The sequence below is a fragment of the Apteryx rowi genome, unplaced genomic scaffold, assembly GCF_003343035.1.
Source record: "Apteryx rowi isolate R43461 unplaced genomic scaffold, aptRow1 scaffold_166, whole genome shotgun sequence".
In the NCBI taxonomy this organism is placed as follows: domain Eukaryota; kingdom Metazoa; phylum Chordata; class Aves; order Apterygiformes; family Apterygidae; genus Apteryx; species Apteryx rowi.
In genome coordinates, this window is record NW_020447930.1 from 1,701,939 (window position 1) to 1,728,796 (window position 26,858).

General features: G+C 36.7%; 1 protein-coding gene across 1 annotated transcript; it reads right to left on the bottom strand.

Annotated features, from left to right (window-relative positions):
- Positions 1-1,006: 1,006 nt before the first annotated feature.
- LIN7A (lin-7 homolog A, crumbs cell polarity complex component) lies at positions 1,007-26,858 on the bottom strand (the record flags this gene model as incomplete). Its single annotated transcript, XM_026060178.1, has 5 exons — positions 1,007-1,213; positions 6,707-6,916; positions 9,256-9,327; positions 26,364-26,482; positions 26,803-26,858. Coding segments are annotated over 5 exons (664 nt in total), but the record flags the coding sequence as incomplete, so codon positions are not given.

Here is a 26,858-nt window from a genome sequence, read left to right on the forward strand (position 1 = left end):
TTCAGATCCCACCAGCAGACTCTTCATAGACTTTTTGCTTGCAGCAACAAAACTGGAATTTTGATGGTCACAGGACAGATGGTTTACATGCTTTTTTTCTATATATATCAACAGAGATCAGTACCAACATTAATAACAATGAAAGCATCACTGGGAGCTTCAGTTTCTGATCTTGTGCCATTTGGGGACCTTCTGAGTCACTTGCAGACTATTAATGGTACAAACATCCTGTTTTGGGAACCGCTGGTAAGAGATATGGAAGATCAGGATTTAATTCCTTGCTTTACCACATACTCATTGTATTTGATTTGCTTTGGGCAAATTTAGCAAATCCATAAATGTATCCATGTGATTTCTCACTGATTTCAGAAGTGCCTATATGGAGAATCTGGGCTTTGGTATCTTTGTACTTCATATGCCATCTGTTTTGACTACACTGGAGAACTTGTAAGCCTCTTGGAACCTATTGTAATATTGAAAGGCAAGAGTGAATGAAATATTCCCTACCAAACTGTAGATAAGAAGTAGGTACTCGTGGATTCCCTGCAGAGGAACCACAGAGTGAAGTTTGGGTTTCCTGAAGCAGGGAATTGACTAGAAAGACTTCTCTTCATGTATCAGCAGTAAATCTAGATGGTCAGTTGCACAGTAGTAACAGAGTAGTGAAAAGACATTAAAATATGTCTAAATCTGGTAGCACTTTCTTCTTGTTACAAATGCTCCATTTTTTTAGGATCTAAGAGTGATCCAGGGGAATACAAACTTCTTATGCAGTCTTGTTTGCACATAGGCCTAAGCTGCATAGTGAGTATTGATTTCTGGGTTCTCAGTTGGAAATTAGCTCCAGAATTTGATAAGGCCTTTCACCTATTTTCAAAATGCATTTTTCTTGGGACAGAGCTCACAGAAATGTACTGAACAAGAAGCACTCTTTATCACACTGCAGTAAATGCTCAGTAGCCCTTCTTGGAATTGGGCTTTAAGGAAGACCAATGAATACTCTCACCTACGACATATGATTTTGCTGTGTAGTTTGCTGCTGTTGCTGAATAAGCAATTGCTGCTGTTGCCGGCGTCGTGCTGTTCTCAGTTTTTCAAAACGAGCCTCCATCTCCTCCAGCACTTTGGGAGTGTAGCGTACCACCAGCTTTACGCTATCCTTAGCTGCCTTCAGGAGCTCCACTGCTTTTTCATGGTGTTCTCCTTCCACGCTCTGAAAGCAAGGATTTAACAATAAAAACGCTGTTTTGATCCAGAGTTTTGTCCTCTTTTTATGCTTGCTGCCATGGAAAGGCTGTTAGGGTTTTAAGACATTTACATAACTTAGATTTTTCAAGGGACCATTAAGGGAAAGTGCTCAATTATATAAGATTTATGCAGTATTGAGAATGTACTCATTTTCACATCTTAAACCAATAACCCAACTAATCTGCTTCAGGTTGCATTACAAACCTGATTTCTGATCTGTGTGAAAAGGAGGGGAAATACTCCATAAGCTTCATGCAAACAAAAATAATTAAAAAATATCTCCTCCTTGCTTAAGGAACTATTTTCCCTCCTTTTCTTGAAAATGGTTTATAGTAAGGTGATATCTGCTGTGAAATCACGTTTTCCCTGAGGGTTCAAGCTCCTATTTGTATGCTAACATTGTTTTAAACAGTAAATGTCCCAAAAAGGGAGATAATTTGGCTGCAAAAGAGTACTTAATGGCTTCCATTAAATGGCCTGACTGGAGTGCTTTTCAGGCATGCAGATTGTTCTGCACCTCAGGAGAAAGGGTGGAATTTTCTAATGGTGTATGATTGCCCACATATGTTGTAAGATATATTCCAACAAACAAAACTGTCTCTGCAGAAAAAAAAAAACCCTCAAAACTGAGATTGTCAAATGGATTTTAGACCATTTAAAAAAAAAATCATTTTCTTCCCACACAAAATAGGAAATCAAAGTTATACTACATGCTGTGTTTTAAAACTCTTATGTATACCATGCTATTTAAAAGGAAACTATACCTATAGGCCTCCAAAAAGAAGCAGCAGCGTTCAAAATATTTGAAGTTCAATTCATACTAAAAGAATAATTTGGCATCATTATAGCAACTGTCAGATGTTAGAAGAAAATTCTATTTTCATCTCTTCTATTTGATTGTGAGTATCACTGTGTAAGAAGAATGAATAAGAATTACTTTTGCTGTGGCAAGCTATGAGTTAGAAATAATGCTATAAAAGTTACAAAAAGCAAACACAATACACTTCTACATAAAGAATATACACTACACAATTCAAGCTTATCATCTTGCTGTGTATACTCCTGCCTCCTGTTAAATGTCCTTCAACATATTAATCCAAATTATTATTTCATGGCTGGGTCAAATGACTGCACTCAATTGTTTCTACAGAAATGTAAGATGCTTCAGAAAATGTTAATGCAACTTAGAGAAATAATGAATGTCATTTAATGTGCTGAAATGATTACCAGAAACGGAGGAAACCTTGAAGTAAATATCCATTTGGTTGTTGAAATAAATGACCTAATATTTTTGAAGTATAAGTTCATGAAATTCCTCCAATGTGCCTCCTATGCATGGATCTTACGTAAAATTTATGACTTGTGATGATCAGATTTGTTAGAAGTGACTGGGATAAACCTGCTGAACAAGCATAGCTACCCAAAAGTAGTTTGGAGAAAACAGAATTTCATTACAAATTTTGAAAAAGATGAAATTATTGTTGCATAAGAAACAGTGAATGTGTCTCATGCTCCAAACAGAGTTGAAATAGAAAAAACTGTAGATGAACAGGGTGTTCTGTGAAACTGCTTTAATGAAGTCATCATAGATACCAACTAAAAACTCTTCCTCATGTTCCCCACCCCATAATTGCTCAATATTAGGAGACGAGATCATAACCAGTGATTTAGTTAAACAGTTAATGTGACTAACTATTTTTTTTATAACTCATTGCTTTGTGACATGGTTATAACGGTTTCTGTAAAAACACTTCTCATCTTGAAGGGAATAATATGAAACTTTGCATTGTTCTGTATTTCACTTTTTCCTCATGAACTGTGGTCAGTATGTCTTGGCACAGACATTCAGAAGAAACGTCACTGTATTCACGGTGTTGTCATTATCTCTTTTGCTCTCGTGCTACTCAGAACAGGCTGTGGGAAAAGTTGCATACTGCTCATTTACAGGAAGCAGCTAAAATATTCATTTGCTTTCAAAGAGTTGGCTGGTTCTAATTAACGTCAATAAGCAACTGTAATTGTATCTGCTCTTTAGGGGAATAACAAGATGGTGTATTTTAATACTTCACACAACTTAGTAAATTTTATTTAATTCATGATTGCCTATTTTTTTCCCCATTTGCCTCAGGCCTTATTCTTCCAGTTTACAGCCAGCTTTTTCTAATTAGAAATGAAGGGTTTGACATTGTTGCTATCCAGGTCAATGGAAAAACCCCATTGGCTTGAACAGTTATAGCACAGAATTAAGTCTAAAGCTCTGAACCATAGTCAAAGTGGGGAAAATAACAAAGGCAAAAGAAAGGATAGTGCTTCTAAATATCAGTCCTTCTCTCCAAACTTACCTAACTCAGGTTTAACCAATGAAAGTCAAGTTTTCAGCAGCACTTAATACCATTGCTGTACTTGCTCTTAACAACTTTACTGCTGCTTGCACTCGTATGTCCAAGCCATTACAAATGCTTTACCTGCATAGCTGTAGCTGTGGAACTTATATAGGAAAAACCCTTGTAGTAGAGGAGAGAGTTTATACCAGGAAAGGGAGTTCTGCTGCTGCTGGATTTCTCCTGTGTCTGTAAACCACGGAGGTTGTGCTGGCAGACAACTCCTGCTGCTATCAATCATGCCTATACAAGGGATTTTGCTGACTGGATTACACTGGTTCAGAACATTGTGAGGATCTGACACTCATGCTACTTTAAGACTGCCCGCCAAACACGCAATTTAATAAATTTGCTTGACTAAAAATGTGTAATCCCACTTCAATGTCAAAAAATACAGAGAGATACAGAACAGGGTATGAATATTCAGAATGCATATCCTGATTTAATATGCAATTTTTGATTATATGTATTTATATATACTTACATATTTATTTCTCTTGTAGCATTGACAGATTGCCTCAAACAAAATGATACAAAATGCTGTAGAGATAAGAATAGCTGAAAGAGCTGCAGATACAGTGCAGAGAAACACTAATCATTACTGTATCCAGGCATACAGAATTGCAGTAAATATAAACAAAAAAAATTTTCCACTCTTGCAGGCAAAAAAAAAAAAAAAAAAGAATCCGATTGTTACCCCACAAGCTGAGAAACTGAGAAGAATATTTCTATTAGACATCCATAAGCAAATGCTTGGGTGAGAAATTAGCCATTATAAATCTATTTTGCATGTCTTTCTGTATCTGACTCACACCAGGTATCTGATAAATGCAGAATCTTTGCCAGATATGAACAGCTATCAGCAAGCACCTTTGCTGAGCCATCTGCAGGACTTACTGCTTTCAATTTCCTTTACTTTTAGGGGCTGTCAGACAAAAGTATGTAACAAAATCTCCAGCACAATGAGAAAGCAATTTTTTTAACATCCAATGAAACAGCTCAGGGAACAGTCATCCCAGTCATGCTGGGATAATGAATCTGGATTCTGAACACACAGCTCTAATTTTATGCTGATAATTATAAAGTTGGATAACCACCAACTTCTGAGCATAAACAAGTTGCAGATATTTCATTTTCATCTCATGTTCCGCTGCCAAGCCGTCTGTTGTATTGTACATACCGTATATTATTTGCTTTTCTTCAGATAAATTAAGAGAAGCACAGAATGAACTAGTCCCAGAGAACAATGTTAAATTTAGCTGTTCCTCCTCCTGTCTCAAGCTGTCTGCAAACAAATTACCGCTTCTATAATTTTTGCATTTTTATGAATTATATTGTATGGGCTTAATTCAGTCCAAGATTGGTTTGTGAACTGTTGCTGATAAGCATTATTTCAAGTGTTCAAGAACTGCAATTCATACTTTACATTCTGTTGTTTAGACTCAGAACATGGAAATATTTCTGTTGCACCTCAGAATCAGTTTTCTGGGGTGCCACAATGCAATTGCGAATTTTACATTGTATTTTCTGCTATATTAGCATAATATATATTCTAGAGCACATTCATGAAATTGTTTGAACAGAATGTCATGAAACAGAGGTGACAACAGAGTAAAAGTCAGTATATCTTAACGTTTGAAGGTTCACCATTTTCCTTCCCAGTATTTGCCTAGATGTCGTTGACATCAAAAGGATTTTTCAGAACCCTGTAAATCAACTAGTAAATATAACCTCTTTTTACCTGCATTTTTTATTCATCTATTGAAAGTAGTGCTGAACAAAAACAAAACTATGTGACCTACCTCCAACCCATAAAGTAATTATTAAATGTTCAATTGATTTAGTTTTCCTGGAGAGTAAATGATCATTTTGGTGGTTCGTCTATTTTGTTTCACATTTTTTTCTTCACATTGTGTACAGGGACTAGCCAGTTTACAGACTTATTCTGTCTCTTCAGATAACAGGATGGTTTATAGAAGAAGTGGTAAAAATCTGTCTGAAGTGTTGCACTGATATCCTGTCTCAAGAGAGGGGGAATAACTCTTGCTTAGGGAAACGGCTTATTGCTCATACAACATGAGAGCATTTGGAAATCAGCATTTTTCATTGTTTACAGGCTTGCAGTGAAGAGAAAATAAAAGTTGGAAAGTCTTACGACTGTATATAAATATAGATTCAGGAATTGCTCCTACATGCCTTTGGTGTTGTTCAGCAGGTGGTCTGGATGGAGGTTTTACATGTAAAAGGATTTTCAGTAAGAGAAGTGTGTGGTTATATGCTAACCTGTTTTGATAGTTTGCATTCCCTTGTAAAAGGGAACTAAGGCAAAATGAAAGGCAGAATTTGACTCATATAGTTGGAACCTTATTTTAACTTCTCTCTATTCCAACATCCCTTTTTATTTTTTTAGCTCCACACTGATGTTCAGAGTGAACCATTGCAAAACACTCCACCTTAAAGTATTTACATACATGAAAAATGACTATGCAGAAATGTACCTTTTTACTGAATGTACATGTTCCCTGTATGTATTTACTTGAATAGCTGATTTCACTGACAAAATATTATAGCTGGATGAATGTCAGTGAAAGAAGTCTGGAATGTACCCTCTACTGCAAATCAGCAGCAGATGTACTTACTAAATTTGATTATAGGTGTTCAAACCCTCTGAAGGTCACAAGACTGCACAAATGTCTCTGAGGCATCACTGGACTTGGAAGGGCCTGTATGCCTCACAGGCTATGAAGTACAAGAAGGAAGAAACCCAGTTTTACTCTTCTACTACAGAAGTAATTTGCAGAATTATCAGTTAGGGAAATCTAGGTTTCCTTGTAAATTGAGCATGTGATGTGGACTGAAAATGAAGCTCTTCTAACAACCCCCATTACAACAGAAATTGCAGTGGAACAAAGTTGTCTGTGCAGCTTTGCCTCACTGCACCACAAATGCATACTGAAGGACTCTCACACAGTTAATTCTCTTCTAACTCATGTTGACTGCATTTTAAATCAAGGTACTGGAAAGGCTGAGGAAAATGAAAATCTAGAAGATGAAAGCTCTATCAAATTTTCACATACCACTCCGTTAACAGAAAGTAGCTGGTCCCCCCGTTTGAGCCCTCCATGCCTTTCTGCCACTCCTCCAGGAATGATGCGAGAAATATAAATAGGAGAATTTTGTTCTTTTCCTCCCATCACGTTAAAGCCCAGGCCTTCATCAGTCTTTGGCAGCTCCACCACTCGCGGGTGTGAATGGCCTTCACTTGCAGCAAAAGCAGCAACTGTTGCCTGGAAGAAAAGAGAGTGATATGGCTATCTAGTGAGAACACTGACACGCTCTGTTGTTTGTTTCGCAGGAAGAACTCATCATGAAAACATTTCAGTATCTCATTCTGCCTTTTTCCCTAATTATCCCAAAGCACTTTACAAAAATTAAGTTCCATGCCAATGCTTTTGAAATAAGGGGATAAGCAGAGGAATAGAGAGTTTAGGTGACTTGTCAAAGATAACGCAGAAAGTTAGCAGCAGAGCCAGAAATAGACACCAGGAAGCGTGCCTGAGTGGTGGTGAACACTTGTTATCTCCCTAGTGCATTTCTTCTTTGCCTCTTCTTTTCACAGGAAAAAAGGTTCATTACAGTTGGATAAGATGATGTGAACTATACTGTGTTCCTAGTTGAAATAAAGTGAATAAACTGAATTGTTAACTCTCTGCTCTGCTCTCAGATGCCTGGGACTGGTTATTTTATTCTTTGGGGACAAAAAGAATCCTGCAAGGTAATTCTTATTTTTAAAAGTTTAATTTATAAATGTGAAATCTCACAAACTAAATAACTCCTGAAACAGGAATATGGGTTTTTACAATATAATTGGATGAAAACGTTTACTGGAAAATTAAATCTTGAGACAATGGATTTCTAAATCAATTAAAAAATGCTAGATTGTTATTCTTACTGTGGAAAAAATAAAAGCATGTAACAAACTGTAAAGCTTGCATTCAGGAAAATATTACATCTTCTACTTCATTTTTCACTACAAGTGTTTTGCTACTTTAATTATAAATCTCAGTATGATTAAATAAACATTAGAAAAATCTTTTATCCTTTTTGACATGTGTTTGTATTCCAAACTGCTAGAACAATTCTGCATTATACTAATATTTTTGAGCATTTTAATAATGCTTATGCTTATTAGAAGCTAGTGGATGATGTGGTACAATGGATCATTCTCAGTTATATGTTTCTGCACATGCAGACCTTGTCATCATGCATACATTTTACATCAGACATGAATGCACTAGGAGAATGCAATGCAGACAGCCCAGAAATAACCAGGAAATATTGCGATATTGAAACATTGCTTTGTAACCCTGCTGTTCTATATGAATAAGAAATGAGAATGGCAAACACTAATTGGATTCTCCCATTTACTATACAACATAGCAATCATTTCTATGTTTACCTGCAGTGAAGGCCAACCAAGATCTAATACACACATTTCTCTACACAGTAGCATAGACCTTACAAATTTACATTGTTCATTTGAAGTTTCAATCAGAAGAAGGTTAAAATCAGAAAACAGCCTACCGAAAGGAAGGAAAATATACTACAATTTATTGTATAATATGTTATTTGCTGGCTACCATATGGCTTGCTTCTCTAGAATACTGTAGGAATGTTTTTAGAACATACTCCAAACCTTCACCTTCTGTTGTAGTTTTAAATAAAAATCTCTAAGGCAAATACATAATGGCAAGATCTTAGTTCCATTAACATTTCTGGTAGTTTTGTTACTAACTTCACAGGAGCAGGACCATAAATAATTATCTCTAAAACAGCTTTATGGCTTTTGCAGGTTTACCTGCTTTGCACGGTACCTGCTTTACCACCCAGAAGACAGTCTTGAGTGCAAAATGATAATGGGAAAAATACAGCCATGGCAGGCCTTCCCGTTTGGAATTATCATTATGCATATTATGAAAATACAGACCATATTAAATACTGGCAAATAGAGCATATTCTTTCTTGGCTGTGTGAATTCCCTTAGAAAATTTATCATTTTAGTAGCAGTAGTAATGTAGCCATTGTGGTCTAAGGATCTGAGATAGGCAGGTTCATATGGCTAGAGGGCCAATATATTTTATCAAAGCAGGCAATGCTTCAGAAAAAGTGGGCTTGCATTTGGCTGTGCAAGTCTCTTGGTCAGGTCTTATCACTGTCCATCCTTACTACTCGCTCGATACCTACAGTTCCCATTACTTAAAGAGGAATTTTGTCTGCTTAGTTTCTATCTCCCAAATCATTGTGCCCTCCTGGATATGCTGTATGGGAAAACAGTCCATTAAAATACTGATTTTTACAGGTAGACTTTGCTTTTGCAAACCAACTTTTCAAAAACCATCAAATTCCATAAAATCATTCTCTTTTCTTAAGCTACAGAAGCAGCATAAAGGTTTAAATTTTCCATTATGATTGTTACCTGGGAAGTAGCACTGGTTCTAGACTCTGGGCTGCCACTGATGTCTAAATTTTCTTACAGTGTACACACGAATACCTGAAACACACACGCGCACAGTCAATTACTAGGTCACTTTGGTAACACATATTTCAACAGCTGCACGTAACCTACCTTTGCAGTGGCCCTGGCTCGGAATTCGGGGCAGCCATTAACAGTTATGGTTTCATGCATATATTGATACACCTAAAATGTTCATGAAAATAAAATGAAATTAATTATAGAAGCAAAATAAGGATTTTATTTTAACCCAGACAGGACTGTCCCTTTCCCTCATAATACTATGTTTCATTAATGCTGTATTCATACAATCAGATGGTTGAGTATTTGTTAACCTTGTGCATACTTAGGTTTACAAAAAAACACCAATCCCTGTTTCTTATGATACTTTGCAATCCTAACCCTAAATCTTCCAACACTGTTCCCTTCCCATCTCTAGCACACCATTTTCCAAAACCAGGACAGTTAGTTCCTGCATTATCAATAGCTGGTGTTTCCCTGCAACTGATCTGGGTGGTATCTTAGCCACCACTGATGACTTCTTTGTTCTCTGAACTTTCCTGTGAACTGGAGATTTAGAAGGCTGATGTTGAAATAAAAAAGCAACTTGCTCAACAGACAGATGCTGAAGAATGGAAGTGAAAATTCAATTTTGGAGAAAGGTCACAGTACCATTTTCCATCAACCATAGAGAGGAATGGAGAGTAAGTGCTGGCAGTTTGCTATGTTAAAAGTGGACAGTGGATAAGGCAAGCCTTTAGAAAGGAGTTGTACATTCACATAAATGGCATAAAATCAGCATTGTCAATATATGCAACTTTCTGCTTGTTCTTTTTTCTGGTATACATTCTTGCTTGTCTTTCTCTGGTCCTTAACTCTCCCTTTTAAATTTCTTCATTAGGGAAAAAGGAAAAGGCTTTCTCTCTCACTGCCTTTGCTCTTTAGATTTGTCTAACTCTGTAATGAAAAACGTGAAAAACGCCTTGATACTAGCCAGTTATCAACCTTAAACAAAGTAAAAATGCTTATGTACAAAATATGGGCTAATTTTTAAAAGACAAAGGTGAAGGAATGGAAACAAACAAACAAAACTTTTTATTTAATCTTCTTCTAAAAACATCAAACCCCAAAATTTCTTCCTATATGCAGATGATTTACCCTGGGCATTTTCTTGACCTGCCTCATCAGGGGTTTTATCCTTTTATGTGCTTCATGTCTCAGGCTGAATTCCTCAGAGAGAACCTCTGCTGGTGAAGTATGTTAGCTTTGATAGTAATCTGTTTATTGGGGTCTTGAGGAGTGCAGATTCAATCACACTTTCCAAAATGTATTTCTCTCTTTCTCATTTGGAAATAGTTTAACAGGAGTGTCAAAACTTCTCTGTCCAATAATGTAAAGGTTTCTTCAGCAGACAAGGTGTCAGGTCCTGTACTTGATTGACTTATAAACAACAGCTTGTCTTGTTGATGGGTAAAACTCCCCCATCCCTCTGTCTTGATGACTTATTATGCAGTATTAAGTGTCATAATCATGTATCTCTCCCCACTGAGTCTGGTATTAAAAACCTATACATTGATGAACATATTGCTACAAACACCTAAATGGATTAAGACATGTAGCTCATCTCTGATCTCAAAATAAAACAAACATAATGGCAATCCAACACTTTGAGTAGTAAAATGTTCAGGATGACTGATCTCCAAACCTTTTTTGAGGGATATTATACAAAAGCGAAAGGCAAAAGAGGAAAGGAGATAACAACAAATATATTACAATCTTAGAGGTCTAAAATATGCTAAACAGTTTCAAAGCACAGCAAAAGATTATTTGACTTGAATATCACCCACACATAAGCCCTTCAAAGGCTTAATTCAGAAAAATGGTGTCCAGTGAGGAAAACTGAGACAAGGGGAGCAGGTTGAAAAATTTCATGCTTTCTACATTTGAACTGAAATATTGCTGCACTGGTAAAATTCACTTTGACTTCAGTAGAGGCCAGGATTTTGCTCTTAATTTTAAAAATACAGAAAAAGAATGATATTTTATAGCCTCTACAGGGTCTCTGTTTTGTTCTAACTTTGTACCAGATTATGCCATCGTGAAAATGGGTTGAGTCTACACACTCAGCATTATCTTGCATAGATCAGTTCAATGCTTGCTCTAAGTATTATATTGTAGGAGCAAATTGTTCATTATGTAAGAACAACTACTGTGTGGTTGTGGTAATGAATCATTAAATACTTGTTGCTCCAAAACTCATAATGTATTGAACCACTCACTGATAATGCTGTAATTTTTTGATACCTACAGGCTCCCCTTTGTCTTAAAGCATGAGAGCTGATTGTCTGTATTGCCTCTGCTTGCACAGTTATAAATGCTGCGGTTGGCTGAAATGTCTAAAAGCATATGTTGTTTAGCATATATTGTATATTGAGCTATTATGACATTGAATTGTTTTGAAAATAGATCACATTTCAGATATAGCAACAGTTATTGAAAAGTTTTTCAAGATACTCATTTCTAAGATAAATATTACAAAAGGTGGCTGATAATCATACATTCAAGTGATTATTAGTTAGGCCTGATGTCCTGTAACTCTATACTGGCTGTATACTGTCAGTACGTATCTGGCAGCCTTCGTAATATCCAATATGTTATCATGGTAACTAATTCGTATACTCATACTACTCCTTAGTGTGTGATTAAACTAACAGATGTTAAAAAAGAATCAACCAACAAAAAAAAATCTGAAAAATTGATCAATAATGCCACGTAATGCTTGTGATCATTTGTAAATTCTCAATGATAATGGGATTGAAATGGTGTTCTGCAAACAGTTACCAGTGATAATAATATCTATAGTACAGTTCCTAGGAAAAGAAATCTTGCATGTCAAATCTCTCTCTATAAGCAACAGATGCAATCAGTCCTGAAAACTTGCTTGAGGCAGTAGCAAATCCAATTTTCCTATTTGATGGTTATGTAATGTTTAATATAATTTTGATTAAGGAGGATAAAACATAAACCTAAATGACTTTCTTATTATTAAGTTGAGCAACACAGGGATTAACTGTACCTGTTCCAACAAGCCCCTTCAGCTCTCTGTAGGGCTCTCTGTAGGGTTCAGATTGCTCATTCTAACAATACAGAAAAAGCACAGTCTGTAAATAACCATTGTTTGCGGTAGCCACACTACCCCCTTTATCTACATTGTTCTCAGTACCACCTTAGATATGTTTTGGGCACAAAGAATCCATTCTGTTGCCTCTTTTATGTATACAAAACAGATAAACTGAAAATGCTCTTTGTTCTCAAACTAAATAAGGTGGTATCTAAATCCTCCCAGAGTGGAATATAGCTTTTTGTTCAATCCATAGTACCTGACAAGGACTTGGTAAATGGTTTTATAGGATCTTTTCTTTCAATGTCTACTATTACCAGTACCTCTTCAGATTATATTTTTAACATACTGCAGTCTTCCTGAATCTAACAATGTCACCTTTAAAATGTCCTGTAAAATCAATGGTAGATTTGCTGATTCAGACAAAATATCACTCAATACAGACCAAGACAAAGGTGCAGAGTTTAGTTATAAGTGTCTGAAAAACTCCTTTAGGATATTTACTAAGAGAGCTTTGAAAACAGCATCCTTTGTTGACCATGACAGACGAATCATTTTGAATGACATCCTGGATTATATCAGATTCACTGGAGTGTACCATGACTTGGTTTGTCATTTCAGTGTGCAAAAAGCAGAGTATAAATGCTTCCATTTTAATTTTCCTTCAACAGAAATAATGCAAATGTTTAGATAAACAAGAGGTCAAAGGTTAAATTTAACTTTAAAAATATTTGCCTATGAATATTAAAAAAATAAACGACAGTCACCCTACCTTTCCTACATCCTTTCCCCGCTTTATTTCTAATAATATTGCAGGAGCATAACCAGGAGGCTTTCACTGACATCACAGAGAAAAATAAAGTATAGATGAGCACTATGAATGAGCTGAAGAAAGAAAAGTAACATATGTTACTATTTTAAAAAAAGTGCTGCACATCTCATTTTGCATGTGCAGCTGTTTCTTTTTAAAGTGTCTGAAAGTCTGCACGGGTGTTTAATAACATTATTTGCTTCCAGACTCCCAACATAGTCTGAAGGTCTGGTGCTTGGGAAAAACAGCTTCCTCAGTTTATTAATAGACATGGAGTTACATAAAATGTCAATGTTTCAAAATGCAAAGCTGCAGCTGTAAGGTGAATGGTGATATTTCAAATAATTTTTCCTCACAGTGATTTCTACCAAGACTGTCAGCTTCTGTATGCTGAATGCTCCTAATGTAAAAGCATGCTGCATATAGGTGTTTGTTCATAAAGCTTGGATTTGTGCTCTGGAGCTAGAAACACTTGGCTTTGTTCTCACTTCCATGTGGTGCAGAGAATGCAACCTTCATCAAGAAATACTCATAAAAGCATGAACATAGATCTCAGACTTTTGCAGCTTTTGCAGGTAGTATCCTCAGACAATCTAAAGTTGTTGTCCCACAGTATTCACAAGAAGTATGAAAAGAGTAAGAGAGGAAAATCACAAGTAGAAAATCTGATCTTGGAAGTGAATCCTCCTTGTACCATAAAAAGTCTTGCTGGCACAGAGAGGTGTACGTTTTATTACTTCTCCCTGCAAGAGCTCTAGTGAGTCAGATGCAGCAGGTATTAGTGTTATGATGAACGGTCCTCATTGTCACACATTAGGCTGGGAGACCCTGCAGCAGGTCTAGCATTACTGTAGTACAGGAATGGGGGCTGGGACAGTTACTTTAGGAGCTAGCTTCTTAGCAGAAACTTAGCAGAAACTACTACCCATGGAGTCATAACAAAGCAGCATGTACTGGCCTATTGAAGCCAATGTGAAGCTTTAGGAGGAGGTCCAGGAATAACAGTGCACTTAGCAGCCTGTTCTATAAAGGTGGCTAGAAGAAGCATTCTGTAAAAACCTGAATAATGCAGCATATTTTCTGCTGAATCCTAGAAGTTACTATTTAATTAAAAAGATTCTTTTCCATTAATTCCTTTAAGAGGTACTCAATGCTTCCTCCCTGATGAAATATTATGCAATTCTAAGTGCAATTCTAACTACAGTAATGATGCTCAATGGATTTTAGGACAACTGGGTCTAAACGTCAGGAGGGAAGAGACATGAAGCAGAAATTATTTTGTAGCAATGAGTAAGTATTCCAATAAAATTAGGAGGCAAACCAAGGACAGAGTATATTGAAATTTAGACCTGGAAAGGTAGCAGGCCCAGATAAACTTTGCTGAGATTTATAAGCAACAAAGTAACCTGTTTTAAAACATTGGGAGTTTCTTGGCGAATGAGAGAACATACCTAGGAAGAAGTAATCGGCTATCTCATAGTGCCTGAAGTATGGCAGCATATAAAAAAAAGATACAAGAGCCTTGCTTCAAGAATTCACAATCTAAGTAAGTGCTGAAAGTATGCAGGATAAAGGGGTGGAATGGAACAACCTGTAAAGTGATTGATGAGGAAGGTTTAGCACAGATATTGGCATTGCTTGGATTCGGTTTCTTTGGTTCTTCTGGCATCATCCTTTTTATTGCTTCAGTGTGGAGGGGAATTTTATACCCTTTTTTGGAAGAAGTCTTTAAAAGAAGAGAACACAGGGCCCTGACCGACAGTTGGAGGGGGGGGTGGGCTGGATGAAAATAAGTGATGCAGGGAAGACAGAATTGGCTTCAATGCATTTATGCAGTCACATCAACAGAAGAGCATACATGTATGTATCCTTGCAGAACTGAGGCTAAGTTGTAAGAGAAAGATTACTATTTTAATTATGAAATATTTCCTCACACCTCATTATAATGCTTCTGACACCAGCTATCCTGATTCTCCATCTTCCTAATTGACTCCACTTGCTGGAAAAGATGAAGAAAATATTTCTGCCTTCTAAGATGTTGAGTGGACAGGAATATCTTACTGATTTTCTCTTACCACACTGAGAAGAGCTCATCTCTTTGCGTTACATGACATAGCAGCTGTCCTCTCTGTTCTTCCTCCCTCTTCCCAAATTCTGCACCTGATTCTCAGACCTTCAGCCTTCTTTTGACCTAAGAGGTGAGACCCACATATCATATCATCTGGCAGGTGTGGGCTGGTCCTTGGGGCAGGAGGATGCTTGCTCTTGTGCCAGCAAGAGGCTACCATGCACAGCTGCACTAGAGAGCTTCTGACTTGCAGCGTGGTGCCAGTGAATGTTTTGTTTTTGATGGCAAACTTCCACCCACAGCACAAACCAATAGCGTCTTTATTTTTTCCTCTGCTTGTTTTTTACCATTTTCCCTTTCATATTTTATTTGGCCTTTTTTCCTTTCCCACAACCTCTTTCCTGTATTTTCCATTCTTATTCCAAGATACCTGTATGTCTGTGGAGGTGGATGCATTGGTTCTTACACCTTGACAGACTCCCAAATAGCTGTACTTTAGCATTTAATTCAGATTGTAGGCCTACCATATCAGTGGGCAAAGATAATTTGAATACTACAAAGATCAGGAGGTGCTTTGGTCACCCTTAAACTCTTGGGTTCCATCATAAACCATGGAACCTCATCTGGTAACTCCTGCACCATTCCATAGCTTTTGTTTGAACTACAGTCTTTAGAAAGACCTTCGATTTTCAAACCTACTGCTTGTCTAGGAAATTGGTCTACTAGTTAACAACATTTCTATTAAACATGTCTTATTTCTATGCTAACTTTGTCTGATTTCAGTTTACTACTGTTGGATCTCATTGGGTCTTTTTCATCTCTTTTGGAAATCTTTCCCTCTTCCTAAATGGAAGTATTTGTAGATCTTAGTCTAATTTGGGATAAAGAAACTTTTTATCTCCCTTATGATAGGGTTGACAAGACTTCAGCCAACATTTGCTTGTCTACGAAAACCAACAAACCCATCTAATTGTCCATTTTAAGTTGCTGCCTGAACAGGAACACAAAAAAAAGGAGAACAAGAAAACTAGAAAGAGTCAAACACAACTATAAGTGTATCTAAGTTACGTGGAAGTATGCAGCTTTCTCCAGACTACCCTTCCTCTCATAATGTTTTTTTACTTCTATAACCTACCTCAAGCTAAAAAATAATGTAATAGAGCACTTCCACTGAACCATAATACTGTGATTGTTCAATGGAAATGGAAAAGCTTGGTGTTTATCTTTGTTTTTATACATCTTGAATATCACACAGAATTTCTGTTTCTGAGCCTGTGTTCTGCTTTATTAATCATCTCATGTGATAAGCATGCTCAGGAGAGCATGGCTATATCATAAAAAAGTATTTTCTCCACCACAGCTACAGTCTGTAGCTAAGATACTGTACTAAACATAGTCACAAACCGTGGTCCAGGAGATAGTAGTTCCATGGTGAAGTTTAGAATAGGTTTATTTTTTTCCAGCTACCAAGTCTTTTCAAGAATAAATGTCTTAATATTGTTTTTTCATACTGGTAATAGTTACTTTTATCTTTGGTAGTTAAAAAAAACTGGAGGAGGAAGTAATCTGCATGACTAAAGAGAGTAAGAATTTGATAATATTGTCTTTCTGAATTGCAGTCCTTGCAGGGGATGTTGACAATCTTATAAAACCACTGGCTGTAAAAGAACACCATGGATGCCACTTACACATGCAGGAATTTCAAGGTAAAAATGAATTTAAGACTCTTCATAAACACAGTTGCTCAAGCGAATGCCTCACAACTGCCTATTGTGTTACAGGCCTACGCCACATGTTTGATTAATTCCAACAGAAGCAGAATTAGGCAGTCTCACACACAAAAACACACTGTATACTGCACACCATTTTCACTTTGTCTTTGAACAAAAGACTCCCTTAATGATGGACAAAGCAAATGGATGCTTATGAGTACAGCGAGGTTGAAATGGTTGAAACATACCTTTCCCTGAAAGGTATGCGATCTATTATAATGCCTACTAGAAATACCCAAAAGTCTGTATTACATACGTCATTTCCTGCAGCTACTGAATTTTAACAACTCATAGAAAAAGCTGCTTTTTGACAACCAGTCTGTATTAATGAGCTATTTATAACTGATCTACTGTGGTCATTCAAGGTTGTGGTCATTCAAGGTTGCTGGCATTTTGAACATTTTAGTATGATAAGCTTTCATTAGCCTGTGAGCAGTTACATGCTTGCATCAGAACTGTTCCTGTCTATTTTCAAAATGAAACATCTGCATCATTATCACAGCTGTCAGAAAAATCCCCTTCCATGCAGTAACATTGCATGTCATATTGCCTCATGCAGCAGGGAGGCTAATTCCTTTAAAAGCTCAAACCTGTAAATTAACTCAGTCTCCTTTAACAACCTGAGGAGATGTGACAGTTTTAATTTCAGCACACGTGAAAGAAATATTGCAAGTGTTGGCTTTTACATTTTCATAGTGGGTATTTTATTAAAATGTTTCTTTTTGGGGAGGAAAAGGTTATGGGGGGAAACTAGGTCCGTTTTGCCAAAGTGAAAAAAATGATGTGAAACGTGATGCATTATTAAGCTGTCCTTAGGCAGTAGGAAAAAAACCTGCACAGGGCTGAAACATCATTAAAATTAATTAGGTATAATCAGTGTAAGGGTAAAATATTTTAATTTAGGGTGGAACATTTTATGAAGGCTTCAGTTAAAATCCTAAAATATGATTTGCTCAAGCTCTTTTTCATCTTGTTGTGTGGAAGGGAATGGTGCTCACTCAACTCTGATAGTAACTCACTGCACTCTGTGTTGCTGTTGAAAAACTGAACAAAGCTTTGGTCCTCGAGTTCTTGCCATGAGGGCTGTGACTGTCCAAGAAATAACCCAACAGGGGTTGCAAGGCTGGGGCCAGAATCTCTTTCCTCCCTTCTGTGCTAGCAGAAGAACATAGCAGATGCACCAGGAAATTCATGCTGTCACATCCTCTGCTCTGGTGTGAGCACTGACACATACTGGATGAGTCAGTTGAAATATTCCCAGCATTGCTGTTAGGACACACAAGACCTCAGAGTGCTCTCTTTTCTTCCCTGCAATGTAGATTCTGACTGAAAAGGCTACTCTAAAGTCAACAGGAAGTTGCTCAATGCCCTCTTAAAAATGATTAATAATAGACTTTTATTTCCAAATAAAAATTTATTTATATTAGGAATAATAAATTTCTTAGGCCAATTTTTTTACTTCATGTCCCTTACATACAGTTCTACACTCTGCTTTAAGTCAATAACAACTATGGTTTGGCACCTTTGAAGATAATACTATAGTTCTCTCAGTCTTATGCTTTAGAATCATTGAACTTTAGAAAAATACTGGAAGTCTCTTGCGGCTTCTACTGCAACATACCAGGAACTAAAGAAACAGCAACATGTGTGATTAGTTAATTCCCAGAAGACCACCTGAATTCACAGGCTGTAATTTAGAACTCTATCTCAGAGCTCTCTGCCAATTACATATGGATTCAGAAGTATGACAAGCATCCATAAACACTTATTTCTTCCACTTTATCAGTAAGTCTTTATATGCTGTAAGGGCTGCAGTATGCAATAGCCATGCTTCAAATATAAACAACTTTGACAAAGCCTTGCCGAAATCAGTACCCGGATGAAACATGACCAAACCTGAGCCAGTCATAAAAGCCTATATTTCAAGTGTTCCTATCCAGCTGAGAAGGAAGGGAGAAAGAAAACGTTTTGATATTTCTTTTATATACAAACCAAAAATGTAGCTAAAATGGAGTTTTTAAATAGATTTAACAATTTCTTTCCTTTTTTAAAGGTACAATTCAACAATTGAGATGGAGGTGCATATCTCAAGAGTGTCTTCAGTGATTTTGTTAAGTGGAAGTAGGATGGTACTGAGGCTGCATCAAGGCAGAAATGCAAGCTGATACCAATGCTACAGTGGCTTCCCACAAACTACCAACAAAAAATATTTCTCAGCAGTTCACCTAGCTGCTGATTTCTTCCATGAGGAAGAGGCAAGCTTGAGATGAACTGCAGCAAAAGGCTGTTCTGTTTATCCATAAGTTTTATGTAAGCAAATATGATTCTGCATCAATAAACTGAAATGGTAATGCGAAGAAAACAAAAAAGATGCTGAGGTGCATCACCAGTGCTCCATTACAGTAACCTTCTATAATACACATAACCGCAGCTGTGTACAGAACTAAGAATGTCACATTGGCACCACTTACTAAAGAATCTTAGTAAATATGGAGCAGTAACCTAGATAAACACAACTATAAACAAGACATGTTCTTGTTTTGCTTTTATATATTGCTGAAAATTTGCAGCACCAAAATATCCCTCTTTTGTGAAGAACACAACTAAGCAAGCAGAGCACAAGTGCAAGAAGATACATAGTCATCAGCCAACTCTGAAAATTGATCTTTACTCAAAATCAATGGGAGAGAGCACTGATTAAAGATCAATGACACGATATGGCCCCAGATTCTGGGGTACTACATCTGTGAAATCAATGTATTTAGCTGTAGGCAGCTAAAAAAAAGTGACAACAGCAGCTGTTTTAAATCTCCTACAGGGCAGGCATGGAAGTCATGGGGACTTAGTAATTGCACAGAGACTTAATAATGCCTTCTCTCAGATAATGCTTGGGCTGCTCGGTAAATACATATAATTGCCATTAATGAAGGCCATTTGCTGAGTGACAAGGTAATCATTCCAAAAGTTCTCATTCATGCCATCCAGGGCTTGCAAACAACAGTGTAATGCTTCAATCACTTATGTCTGGTAAAGTGGTAAATGAAACTTCATTGTTTTTCAAAATGTGCATAATTTCTGGTTACACTGATTTTAAGAAATAGTACATATTTGAACACAGTAGGGTAATTTTATAGAAAAAATATTATTTGCATATACAGCTAACATAAGCTTTTCAAGCTTCTAAACCTTCTAAATGCCTAATACAGCATGGTGGCAAGACAAGAAGTAGTCCATCTCTTGAAATTTGGCAATTTTTTTTCCTGCCTTAAGTTAAAAACCTTACAAATCTTTCCCTCAATGCATCATTACATGAATACATTACTACTTGGCCATACCAACACCATGTTTGAATGAAGTTAAATAATGCCCCTTCCAAAGACTGATGAACCTGTACTGATTTAGTAGAAGTTTTAATCATTATTTTATGTGACTTTTCACTCCTGACACATTGAGCAGGACTCATGTCCAAACTTTGACATCTACCATCTGTATTACTATCTGCACTGGCTCCCTATATAGTCAGTGAGGAGTTGCTTAACAAAAGCAAAAGCAGGCAACTGGAGGCAATTATGCTTCCGCATACTTTTGAGGACAATTCTGTATTTGCTACTGCAAGATTGCTACTACTAAATTAACAGTGCAGCAATTCCGAATAAGATATCTGGAATACTAAAACAAGGTAACAGATGAGCCTAAAAAGAACCTTGCTTCCCAGCTAGTCTAATGGTGCATCATGCTAATATAATCATATTGTTTTTATGACCTGAGGTACAAATCTGAGCTGAGACACAAATCTTGCTTGCTTTACTCATGTGATTTGTCCTGTTGGCCTTTTGTTTACTAATTATCTTATTAGAAGACCAATACACCACTTTTGCTTAATCCTGACTAATACCTTCATTTGCATGGGTAAAGGTGGCCTTAGACGTGGGCTTCCTACTGAGCTTAAATCACAGTTCTGTGCTGCGAATTACAGCATCTCTAGCTGTAAATCTCCTCTGTACTTCTATATATTTTTTTTTCAAAGTTTCATCTTTTAATTTGTTTTAATATCTGGGTTTGCACTGTGGCAGTGAAAGACTGGATGGAATTCTATCCCCTTCCTGTAACAAATATTCAGTCCCCAGTGACTGAAAAGAGAAAGTAATGGAGGGCAGAATTTGAATTCTGGTGCTGCCATAGGTGCACGCCAATAGAATTGGACCTGCAGAACTTCTATTTTTACTGGGAATAAGATTTATCAGGCAGAAAAAATGAAATGTGGCTTTCAGAAGCTAGGTCTGGGAGCTAGAGGAACAGCATTATACTGTAAACTGAACAAACTGATCTTGGAATTCTTGGAAATACTAAGACTTTTAAATCATTCCTGAAATCCTACATTAAAATTCTAAATGAATAATTTTAATAGAAGAAATTAATGAGAAGTTTCACCTGAGTCCAGCCAATAACCAAGGCAGTAAATGTAAATATTAGAATATCTGTCTGAAGTGAACAGCTATGGGTTCCAGCCAGCTTCTTGCTGTCATACACTGTATCATAGTAGTTTAATAAGCACAATATCACTAGACTCAGCTTTCACTACCCAGCAGCCTTAATGTGTCTCCCTAATATTTGCGAAGACATATATCAGGGTCAGTAATATAAAGCACAGGTAGGCAGTTTGAGAAAATGACCAGATAATAATACACTGCGTATTAGCAGTACTGGGACTCTAGTAATTTGTATTGCTAAGGCATGAAAATGCATGCATTAATAATGCACTATTATTAAAGAAAATAATTCAAATATACTCACTAGGAACAGTGAGAGAATACAGGCTTGGGAAACTATCCTACCTAACAAATAGTAAAACCATGTTCTTAGTATTATATAATATAATCAAGCATATCTCTAAAATAATCAGGGGGAAATCCAGACCTCCTCAGAAATGGGCTTGACTTCTATCACTGCCATTTTTTGTGCCTGGATCTCACTAGTGGTCTTCATTATTTTTAGGATGCTCTGTCCATAAAATAATTTTTATAATAAGTATACAAGTTTTAAGTTACAGAAGTAGAAAATAAACTATCTTCAAAAAGAACACATTTTTCCACAGACTAATTTCACAGAAAACATGCAACAACAGTAGAAAATTTTGTGTTGACTTCTTCTCCTTTTAAGAAATGACTGTCAGTGACCCAGTCTTGCAAAAATTCTGTTGGGTGATGACCTGATATTTTGGTAGGAGTCCTAAGATAACAGAATAAAATAATGGATATTTTTGTGCTTCTGACTACTACACCAGATTTTTATATAGACTTTCTGATCTGATTACTTTTGATACTGATAAATGTAATACAGTGATTCATTTCACTATTCATATTTACCTGTCAGATTTTATTTTAAATAATATGCACACAGAAAAACATTAGATTTAATCTTGAAATGGAAAATGGAGAGGGGTAGAAAGGAAGCCTGATATATATCTGGATTTTACACAACTATTTAACATACAGAAAAATAGAATTTTCAGAATCAACTTAAAAGAAAACTTCCACTCATCAGAAGATGCATGGGTTTATCAATCTGTATCATTACTCTCATGGCATTTCAGTACTGATCACCAGCTGTTAACAGTAAATGAAATTGCCATAATCTGCAAAGGCATGTCATATTCAGTGTTGATATTTAGTGTGTTTTTGCTCAACTGTGTATTTTAACTTCTTTGACTGCAGCACTTTAAGGTTTATTGTCAGATCAGGGGTTCATTTCATCAATTCAGGTTGCCTAGTTTTATGCGTATGAATATACCTTCTCAGTAGTCCAATCATGCATTCGCTCTTAGAGCCTAGTAATCTCCAGCAATCAGAAGACTACAATACAGCATCAGCTTTGAATAAGTAACAAAAATGCACATAAGGGTAAAGGACTTAATGTTGTAGTGGGTGATATTCACCCATCTTTTGCCCAGGGACATGTCTAAATAAAAGGCTAATCAATTTGTCTGCACCTAGGGAGCTTTTGAACCAGGTCATTTGGTCATGCAATTACAAACTGCTTCAAAATTAAATTTTAATGTGATCAAACTTGGGTTGACTTGTCTTCTGGTATAGGTGGTCAAGCTAGGGAAGGTTGGGGCTGCAAGTGAAAAGAAAGTATCTGAGGCCATAATATACTTCAGCTATTTTCATTATTTCTAGATTTAATACAAATGCCTTCCTAGTACCACACAGAATATATCAGTTGGTGGTACTAAGTGAGAACCTTTAATCACCATTTCCTGACATAGCATCTTAGAAAAACGCCAGAGTACTTCTATTTCAAAGTGACTTCATTCACTTAGTCACTTTAAAGAGAAAAAGATTTTATCTCTATGAGATATTTAGGGATTTGAATGGGAGGATTGATTTACTAAATACGTTTCCATTAATACAATCCATTACAACCATTTAATAGATTCCAACACATTAGATTAGAATGCACATCATCTAACAAAATATTGCTTACTTTTAAGACTAATAGATCATAAAAGAGACCTATTGCTTTTATAGTTAAACAATCCCTGGTTACAGAAGGGACAAGTCACATTTAATCAATACTGTGTGGATTATATTTTATCTTTGATCATTTCACCTGCACTTACAGTACACTCACTGCCCAACACTGAGTTTCTCTGGGACATATTCTAACAGTCAAACTCACTGGGTAGTTCAGTGTCCATAATTTCTTCGACTAGAACAGAAAATTATTTTCCAAAGCTCATCCATTATGGAATTTATAGGACTGCAGCAGTCTAATCTGATTTTCTGATAAAAGGAAGTCAGACTCAGATCTTGCATTATGTAATGTACACACCATGCTGCAAATCTGCACCTCTGCATACATAGAGCAGCAGCAACAGCCCCTTCCAGAATTTGCCTACCAATACAAAGTCAGCTGCTGCTCTTCATCCAATTTCAGTTATACCAACCTAACTCCTGACACTCTGTCTACTTCATTGCTTTCTCCAGGAAGGCTCTTGTGTTCCAAACAGCTCTCACATTACTTCCAACCTGACTGTCGTGCCATCTCTTATAAGGTAAATAACTTTTCTCCTCTATTCTGTGTAGGTGCTAATAAAATAAAATAAGGGAACAAAAAGCCAGTCTCCATACTCTCAGGTCCTGTGCTCAGGAAAAGAAAAGATCAATAATTGGAAGAGCAATGGTAGGGAAATTTCTGTCCAGCTTCTGCTATCTTAGGCTGGAATACACTCAGAAAAGACTGTATTGTTCAAGAATGTAGCTACCAGTCTCTCATAAACTCCAGTATACATGAAGGCCACACAAGAAGGACATCTCTGGCCTAAAGGCATGACTCAGCTCAGATATCCTCCAAGCCCTTTCTGCAATGCCTGGAGATGTCTAACAATTTAACACGGCCAAAAATTCCACACTTTTCTTAATAGGTTTCTAAGAGATGGAAGAAAGGTTTTGCTCGAATTTTCTAACAACTCTCCAGCTAAGGAAACAACAAAGCTACACTCTAAACATTTGCCAAGGGCTTAGTGTGAGTAACTGAAAAGAGGAGCTGTATGTTGAACACCCTTAAGTACTGGCAAAATAAGTTAATTCTCCCTCCTTGCCTAAATCTTGCTATTAAGCCTTATGTATTTGAAGATTTCCTCTAAGAAAAAACTTACATATATAGTCAAGAATGGCATTAAAAAAAAAAAAAGTAGGATTTTATTCACTAACAGTGATACATTAAGGACAGTAAAAGAAATAAATCTCTTTGTTTATGAAGTTGGTACAACTGACCTAAATACTCATCATCATCATCACCCAACTCTTGTTAAACAAATAATTAAAAGCTTCTTAAAGTGACAGTTATTACTTACAAGACAGTAATAGCAATTAGATTGTCTGTCATGCGCAGGTTGTGTTCACACAACACTCTCTAAAAGACCTTCTGTGCCATTGAAATGATATTGTCAAAATTTGCTTTCAGTTCACTGGACTGAGAGTGCATTAGTCTAAGCCATTTTCTTCTTCCTAGGCTCTGTACCTGTTTCAAAAAGCTATGTGTTTGCTTCTGTTAAGAATATTTTCCAGAGATGAACATCAAACTGTTAAGATTTCACTGATGATGCTGCAGAGACAGAAAATTCCTCATCACAGTTTGAGTGGTAGACTCTGCTATTTGAAGAAAAATAACTCTTCAATGATCTGTGGTCAATTAAAGAAGCATTTAGTTGGTTAAATGAAAGGACTAGTCAGAGTATCAGCTTTTCAGGGTACATAGTGCCATTATTTATTGTTATGGAACAGTATTCCTTTTAAAAAGCCTTGAAAACTGCCAGCTAATTAAGTGGAAACCTCCCTTTGTTCCTCACATTGAAGAATATATTCCATAAAACAAAGAGTGTGTTGCATTCTGCTTCTTAAACTAATGTCTGTTCTTTCTTCCTTCCAGCCACCCAGCGGTCTACTCAATCAATTCGCTGCTGTTGTCTAGTTATCCTGCTCAATCAGTTATCCTGTTCAGTCCTGCTACCACTGAGGTAACAATAGATTTCCTATTGATTTTAGTGAAGGAGAAATAGTTCCAGGCATTAGACAGATAAACTGAAACAGAAGTTCTTATTGAATTTCTGGTGAAAAGTTGTTGCCTCCATTAGGTCATTTAGAATCACTTCAGTCTGGCATGCTAACAGTATTCAGTTTGGTAAGCAGAAAGTCTGACACAACATTATATTCATTCATAACTTCTGTCCAAGAATCAGCTCAGAGAAATATTTATAATTTAACTGTTTTAAAGATACTGTTTGTATGTATGTGGGAATAGGGGTGCTTCTCCCTGGAAGAGATAGCCATCACTTACTATCTCTTGTTGGGCAGAGCTAGGAAGTCCCCTGACCATGGCCTGTAGAATAAGGATCACAGTTCTTAGCAATCTGACAAGAATTTCTGACACATGCAGCAAGACCCACTGAGACTCGACCATTGAATTCAACTGCAAGAATCGCATTAGCTTCAGCTACCAGCTAACTTGAGTGCTTATATCATTTGTTTTTCATGGCATTCTGATTATCAGCCCATCCATATCACACACCTGAGTTCAAAGAAGATGCACTTAAGCTTGCACTGACCCAACCTGGCATATCCCCAGATCCCAGCACAGTGCTGAACAGGTTAGCACAGACCCTGAAACAGCATGAACAGAATACCAAAGTACTAATTAATCACCCCTTCTCCTTAGCAAGGCTAATTGCCTCAGGCTTGATGCCTTGCTGATGCAACTGTTCTGTTTCTGCTTTTCAATAACTTCAGTATTTTGCATTGTAGCAGACAGGCAGTTAGAGACACATCTCATATCCATCATCCTTTATACAAGGTACTCCCCTTCTCCAGCACTGAAAAGCAAGTCTACTTTTCCTTTTAGGATTATGGATGTTTTTCTGAGAAATAGCTAAAAATCTCAGTTTCGTACCTCTCTGATAGCTGTACAAAACTCACTCTGCAGCACTTTCTTTAGGGACTGTAGCTTGTGTACTGGTACTTCTCCAGATTCTTGCAGTTTCTCCAGTAATTCAATTGCTCTTGCCACATCTGAGTGGAAAAAAATAGGAATAAAGATCAGTATAAACAGAGGTTATAAATGGAACAGTGACTAATAAATGACTAAAAGGGGCCCAGTGATGATCATTTTGAATTTAAAATCAGCTTTAGTAATACCTGCTGTATTCATACTCGTGTCATACCAGCCTCAGATATGCACAAACACTGCTGTTCAGTCTTTAAATATGGACAAACTGTGCAGGTATATGTATGGACACACACACAAATGTATATACTGAGTTGCAAACATTTTTGGAAGCTATTAGTTCAAAGCAGCTAATCTACATTAGTAAACCTAAAATATTTCTTACTTTTCTGCATAAGAGAAGGTTGCACAGAAATAGTATGGGGCCTGCTTTCAGAAAGT